General features: G+C 46.2%; 1 protein-coding gene across 1 annotated transcript; it reads left to right on the forward strand.

The window, feature by feature from the left end:
* Window positions 1-1,309: 1,309 nt before the first annotated feature.
* GLAREA_05010 (P-loop containing nucleoside triphosphate hydrolase) lies at window positions 1,310-6,572 on the forward strand (the record flags this gene model as incomplete). The annotated part of the gene is made up of 15 exons (XM_008078300.1): window positions 1,310-1,531; window positions 1,585-2,388; window positions 2,445-2,610; window positions 2,667-2,780; window positions 2,833-3,066; window positions 3,117-3,910; window positions 3,969-4,131; window positions 4,184-4,549; window positions 4,602-4,725; window positions 4,779-4,850; window positions 4,903-5,018; window positions 5,066-5,684; window positions 5,745-5,825; window positions 5,880-6,254; window positions 6,320-6,572. The coding sequence occupies 15 exons, from the start codon at window positions 1,310-1,312 to the stop codon at window positions 6,570-6,572; spliced, it is 4,503 nt and encodes a 1,500-aa protein (XP_008076491.1).
* Window positions 6,573-7,544: the final 972 nt, after the last annotated feature.

A 7,544-nucleotide genomic window follows, 5' to 3' on the forward strand; every position in this document is an offset into this window, starting at 1 on the left:
CGTCCAAACTTTGCACATTAGTCTCGGCGGCCCGTTCATCCTCTTTCGTATCCTGATTCAAGGCTGCTGACTGACAATTGAGATGTCGATCCGTCTTCTGAGTCTTCTCGATGGGAAGGCAACATGCAGCTATTTTCTCTTTGCAACAAGTATCCCTCGGGATCCTAGCTCAATGGCAGCTTTGTGGAATGAATTACGAGCTCTAGGTTGAATGACGTGCTATGGTTGAACGTTACTTGACAGATCTCGCTCAGCATCGGCAGTGTTGGCAATAGTTGAAACGGAATGCAACTAACGCTAAGCCCGTTAACGGGCGTCCGTTTTAGTGGCCTACTAATCCCCCCCCCCCCTGAATAGAGGTTATTCAGTGGGATTGTACAGGCGTAGCCATTGACTGGTCAGTTGGCCTCGATATGTGGATTTTAGGACAAATTTTTATCTTTGCCACATAAACCACCCTCGAACCGACAAGTTCTACTCGTCCAAAAAAATCCACATTACCCACCGTATTACCTCTATTCAGGGGGGGGGATAGTAAGTATGGGAGCATCTATCACTGGCGACATGCATGTTCTAGGCTCCTAACTGAGCTTAGGAATTAGGCGAGTGATGCTCTTCTGATGTTGTTTTCTACTGCTAAAAGTCGCTATAGCCAGTATGTCTTGCAAAAATTATAGGCTGCTGAGTTAGTCCACAACCTTATGGCCGGCTTAGGAGACCTTGCAAAACATGGTATTGCCCCTAGGTCCTACAATGTCCCTTTCGTCCCAAGGATTCACTACTTCCCATTTAGTATGAACACGTACTTAGATATCTTTCGAAACCCCCTCGACCTCTAATGTAACTCTATGCATTCTGTCGTCTCAACTGTGGGACTAGTAGTTAGTCCCAACCTGTTATGCATTTTCTGGCTTTTTGGACGCCGATCATAGTTTTGTCACTGCTGATCGACGGATCACTCCCTGTGAAGAGATCTTAGGTGGGTCATGTTGCTTGTAAAAGGCAAATTTTGTTTAGCTAATGGACTTCAGGATCAAAGGAGATAATCGACAGCTCCGATACGTGGCCGTTGCTCCACAGAGGATTGAGTCGATCAAACTTCAAATTCTGTTCATTACAAACACGAGAGCTTGAACCCAGGCACAACTAAAATCTCAATTGCGCTTCAATCCACGTACACTCCAGACTTCTACACATATATTGCTTTACAACAATCACCTCACTGTTGCACTGCTCCTCCCTCCATGAACAGGTCCGCTCTGTCATTCCATTGTGGATAGTTGCAACACACCACCCAAACAGCTCGACAATGGCTTCTTCAACTTCATTATCCTGTTCCCAGGTGGATTCCACATTTGGCCCACATGCTGGTAGATGTAGAGGAGGATTTGACTTTACGTTATTCTTCGAAGAAACGATCCTGGCAATCTTACCGCTTATTGTAATAATGGTTGTCGCGCCATTTCGTCTCTTCTATCTTTTCAAGAAAGATACTAAGGTTGTATGGAGTATCCTGCTGCCTGCAAAGTTGGTTTGTGCTCCTTTTTGTCCCACGAGTATTTCACTCTACTAAAAAATCCGAAGACCCTCTACACCGCCTACGAAATCATGACCCTCTGTCTCGTGGTCAATTGGTCGAACCCTGCGGTCCATAAAACCAGCGCTTCGATTCCTTGCGCCGTAATAACTCTCATCGCATACCTGATAATACCACTGCTATCATATGCCGAACATATAAAAACTATCCGGCCCTCTCTAATCCTCAATGGATATCTATTAATCTCGCTTTTGTGCGATATCACACATTCCAGAACTCTCTGGCTGCGGAGTAAAGACAAAATTGCTAGCAACTTTAGTGCATGTGTGGCCTTGAAATTTGTCATTTTCATCCTGGAAGCGGTAGAAAAGAGGCACATCCTAAAAGCACGATACCAAACCCATTCTCCTGAAGCCACGAGTGGAATTTACAATCGGAGTTTCTTCTGGTGGCTCAATCCACTTTTCCTCAAGGGCACCAAGCATATTTTCTCCTTGGACGACCTCTTCTCGCTCGACAAACATCTCTTATCCGACTACACCCATACGTTGTTAGATACGCCCTGGCTAAAGGCACGCTCTGCATCTGCGGCAGTGGATTCAGAGTCAAGCACACAAGAAGTCTCGCCGCCATTGAAATCCAATAAGCTCTTTTGGACAACACTGGGGGCTACTAAATGGCCACTTTTGTCTGCTATCCTTCCTCGGCTATGCCTCACGGGTTTCAACTTCTGCCAACCGTTTCTGTTAAACCTAACCATCAACTTCTCGCAGGCGCCAATAACTCCCGAATCAACCAACAAGGGTTATGGTCTAATTGGTGCCTACTTTTTAGTTTACACTGGCGTGGCAGTATGTTGATTAGCAACTGGATATCACTTTACCCGCAGTGCTGATTTGTATGCTAGGTAGCCACGGGCCAATTTCAACACCTAACTTACCGCGTCATTACCATCGTTCGCGGTGGTCTCATCTCCATGCTCTATCGTAAGGCTGGGGATCTTGGAATTAATGATGCAGACCCTGCATCTTCAATGATCTTGATGAGTGCGGATATTGAGCGCATTACCCAAGGTATGTTTATGCAAACGGCTACGCTATGATGAGGCTACTGATACAATCAATTGTAGGCTGGCAGACAATACACGATATCTGGGCAAACGTGCTCGAAGTTGCCATTGCGATATACCTTTTGGAGAGACAGATGGGTGCAGCTTGTGCAGTTCCCATCGCTGTTGCAATAGGTATGTTCCGTGCTTTTTGAATGTACCGCCGCTGATCTGGGTTTTGTTCTAGTTTCAATGGCGGGTTCTCTTGCCGCGACTAACCTCGTGATGTCGCGTCAAGCTATGTGGCTTGGTGCTATCGAGAAGCGTATTGCTGCTACGACAACCATGCTCAGCTCGATGAAAGGAGTGAAGATGTGTGGTCTTACCGACACCATGTCAAATAATGTACACAAGCTGCGAATGGAGGAACTCAAAATATCCAGAAAATTCAGGAAGCTCTTAATATGGAACATGGGCTTTAGTGCGTATTAATCCACCCCCACACGAGACGTTACTTACCTTATCTCTTAGCTTATATAACCCCTGTTGCCGCCCCTATCCTTACTTTTGCCGTGTTCTCCGTTATCTCACGCAATAGCGCAAATGGGCAGACCCTCGATACCGCTCGCGTCTTCACCTCACTATCACTATTTTCTTTGCTTTCCGAACCATTGCAGTCGCTCATCATGACAATGGCAACCTTCATGGGCTCCGTCGGATCTTTCCAGCGTATTCAACAATTTCTTATTCTAGATGCCAGGATTGACGCCAGAAGGATTGGTGATGTACAACCGATCTCTCGCCAGCAAACAAATAACCGACCGGCAAGTGACGCTCCAACTGAATGTGCCGAAGATAGTGACAACGAGAAATCTCTTGTCGGTGTATCACAAGACTACCCTCGACTGTTAGACATTCACGCATTTGCCATTTACGATGGCTCCTTCGGATGGGATGCATGTAAAGAACCTCTGCTTTCAGACCTCAACATCCTACTACCTCGAGATAACTTCACAGTTCTCGTAGGCCCAGTTGGATGCGGCAAGTCTACTTTACTGAAGGCTCTTCTGGGTGAAGTTCCTTCCTTGACTGGCCATGTCCAATGTTGTTCTTCCGAGATTGCGTTTTGCGATCAGACACCTTGGCATATGTATGGAACCGTTCAAGAAAGCATTTTAGGAACTTCCAGCCTTGATGAGGCTTGGTACTCGACGGTGATCCAAGCATGTGCACTGGACGAGGATCTTCGACAACTGCCTCGTGGGGATAGGACTTCTATAGGCAGTAAGGGTATATCACTTTCTGGTGGACAGAGTCAACGTATTGTCAGTTTTCTCTCCATTGATCTTCATGCACACAATACTTGAAACTAACAACGCACAGGCGCTTGCGAGGGCCGTGTACGCGCGAAAGGAGATTATAATTCTTGATGATACTTTAAGCGGGCTTGATTCTGATACGGAGAATCGCGTTTTCCACAGTCTCCTTGGCCGTGCAGGCATACTGCGTAAACAGCGAACCACTGTTCTGCTTGCCTCATCCTCCAGTGAGTGTCCCTGTACAATGTTTCCCGTGGTACTTTTATTAAAACCTCTCAGTCAAACGAGTCCCTTACGCGGATTACACTGTTGTTATCAACAATGAAGGCAAAGTATCCGAACAAGGCAGCTTTAAAGATCTCGCAAGAGAAGGCGGCTATATTTCTTCGTTCAATCTTCCGCCACCAGAATGGAGTTACGGAACGCAGCCGCCAAAGATATACGACTCTCCTAAAAAGCCTTTCGGGTCGGTTGATGAAAACTTGGTCAACGCTCCGCTTCCACCACAATCCCTTGAAGGCTCCGAGGATAGGCGTACGGGAGATTTCGCAACTTACGTGTATTACGTCAAAGCTGTTGGGGTTATCCCAACTCTCCTTTTTGTCATCGCGATCTCCGCTTTTGTCTTTTGTCTCTCATTTCCAAGTATGTATTTTAACTCTTCTACCCGCTTCACTATCTGTTCTGACTTCATTAGCTATCTGGGTCAAGTGGTGGGCCGCATCCAATGCCGAGGCACCAAATCAAAGACTTGGATATTATCTTGGTATATATGGCCTTCTTGGTGCTGGGGCGTTGTTTTCGCTTGTCATCAGCTGCTGGTTCGTCTTCCTCGGACGCTCTCTTCTCAGGGCAGGCTAATGTCGCATTACAGGCAATTAATAATTACCATGGTACCACGATCTGGCGAAAGGTTTCACTCAGATTTGTTGCGAACAGTCTTAAGGTTTGTTTCATTCAAGCGCGCTGTTCCAGAATGGCACTCTAACTTTCCGCAGTGCGCCAATGTCGTTCTTCTCATCGACAGATACTGGTGTGACCGTTAACAGATTCAGTCAAGACTTGATGCTAATTGATATGGAACTTCCTATCACCGCACTTAATACTTTTGCTAGTAGGTTTTCCTCTAGTATCTCAAATTTCACCAAGCTGACCTCGTAGCTTTCATTCTTTGTATTGCCCAGATGATTCTTATAGGAGTCGCCTCTGTATATGCGGCCGCTGCATTTCCAGTCGTACTAATATCCCTTTACTTTATTCAAAAGTTCTACCTTCGAACCTCCCGTCAACTTCGCTTGCTAGATCTCGAAGCGAAATCGCCACTATACACTCAGTTCATGGAGAGTCTCAGCGGACTAGCTACGATCCGAGCATTCGGGTGGCGAAATGCTCTGGAAAAGCACAACTCTGAGATGCTCGACCAATCACAGAAGCCTTTCTATCTGCTGTTCGCTGTCCAGCGTTGGTTAACCCTGGTGTTGGATCTCGTGGTAGCAGCTGTAGCAGTCGTACTTATGGTTATGGTCGTAGAGCTTCGGGGAACTATCAGTCCTGGTTTTGTAGGAGTCGCAATGCTCAACGTCATCTTATTTAGCCAGAGTATTAAGATGTTATTGACATTCTGGACGAACCTCGAAACCCATATCGGTTCCATCGCACGAGTCAAGACATTCACAGAAAAAACTATCGCGGAGGACCTCCCCGAAGAGCACAATACGCCGCCACCTCGATGGCCCTCACGGGGTGGAATTGAATTTCACAACATGTCTGCCGAATACAAGTAAGAACGTCCATCCACTCATTGCCTCGATGGGACTTGCTAATCAAAGCACCAACGTAGGCCATCTGAACCCGTACTGCGAGGTATTTCGCTCTCTATCCAGCCAGGTCAAAAGATAGGCGTGTGTGGTCGCACAGGGAGGTTAGTAGTAATATCTGAACGGTAATACGAGTAGCTAATCTGACAATTTTAAAGTGGCAAGTCCTCATTGGTACTCAGTATATTTCGCATGATTGAAATGAGTGCCGGCCGTATCACGATCGACGATATTGACATATCGACCATTCCTCGGCAAGAACTTCGGTCTCGTCTGGTCGGCGTGCCTCAAGATTCTTACCTCCTGTCTGGAAGTGTGCGACTTAATACAGATCCATTGGGGCTTGCGTCGGACACGGAAATTATCAATGCATTGAAGTGTGTCCAAATATGGAATAAGGTCAAAGAAAACGGAGGGCTGGGAGCAGATATTGAATCAATCTTCTTGTCTCACGGCCAGAAGCAGTTGTTCTGCCTTGCGAGAGCAATTATTCGACCAAGCAGAGTTCTCATTCTCGACGAGTCCACCAGCAGGTAAGCCTTCTTTCAGTGCTCGCTACGTCTCAACCATGAAATCTTAACCTAACCTGTATTCTTAGTGTCGATTCCAAAACCGACGAACTTATGCAGCGTATCATTCGAGAGAAATTTGCACAGCACACCATAATTGCTATTGCGCATAAACTTGATACTATCCTCGATTTTGATAGAATTGCCCTCTTAGATGAAGGCCGTTTGGTGGAGTTTGCACCACCGTACGATTTGCTGGACGATCCCAATTCAGCATTCAGCAAGCTATACTCCCATTCGCGCCCTGATAGTGCGGATGACGAGTCAGCTCATACACTATGATCAGAAAACGTTTCAACACATGTTTTGTTTTAGCGATTGTTACTTTGCGTGGTGCAAGACTTCGAACTTCAATTATCTATACATAGATGTTTAAAAGCCACTAGTCATTGCTCTATTTTACGTCGTGTAATTTGATTGTGCTATGCGTTTATTTTCTTTCTTGCTTTACAGTACAAGTCTCCCCGTATAATCTTGTATAGCTTGAGCTCTGTGCTCATCGACTATTTCCTATGCCTTCCGTTATCCGCAAAATTTTGTTTGCACCTTTTCGTCCTCTTCTTTCCCTTTGGCCTTGTCCTCTTTTTTTTTGTCTGTAGATCTTGCGGGGTAGTGGGGTACCCCGGATTTCCCCCCCTTGAATGATGTATGGATGTGGTTGGCTATGAAGGCTAGTCAGGAACATGTCGTGTCAGCCGTTGACAGGCACGTGGGGTAAAAGCGCAGTCATCGGCCAACACTGCTTGAAGCACGCCTTCTCGGGGCACGTCATCCGTTAGCAAGTCCATGTTTGGCACCTATGACAATCGGTAACTACCATGTTGTTTCAACACGGCCTGTTGCCTAGCATTTTCCCTGTTTTGATTTCTTGGGCCGATTTTGTTAGCGTCAAACATTCCAGAGAATTTGCAATTAAGGCGGAATTGCATGCATATGCAGCATGCACGGCGCCACGCTGATCTGAGGCGAGGGTCCGACTTAATTCGCCGATTGCTTGGAACATGTCCAACTGTTGCTCGTAAACTCTTTGGTGGGCCTCCCGCTGTCAAATCCACGTTCTTTTCGGATACCTGGTCTGCAATAGAGAGCTTTTGCAGATTTTGGGATTACCGTTTAACTTCCTATTATGGTTTAGCGCTATAGTTTCATGTAATTCATGCTTTCTCTCTTTCGGAGCTCCGATAGAACTTTATAATCCCAAAATCGCGTTTGGGAATTTGGGATTGAATCTAATCGTCCTAATTAGGAAGTTAT

The sequence above is a fragment of the Glarea lozoyensis genome (genome assembly GCF_000409485.1).
Source record: "Glarea lozoyensis ATCC 20868 chromosome Unknown GLAREA10, whole genome shotgun sequence".
NCBI classification, from domain to species: Eukaryota; Fungi; Ascomycota; class Leotiomycetes; order Helotiales; family Helotiaceae; genus Glarea; species Glarea lozoyensis.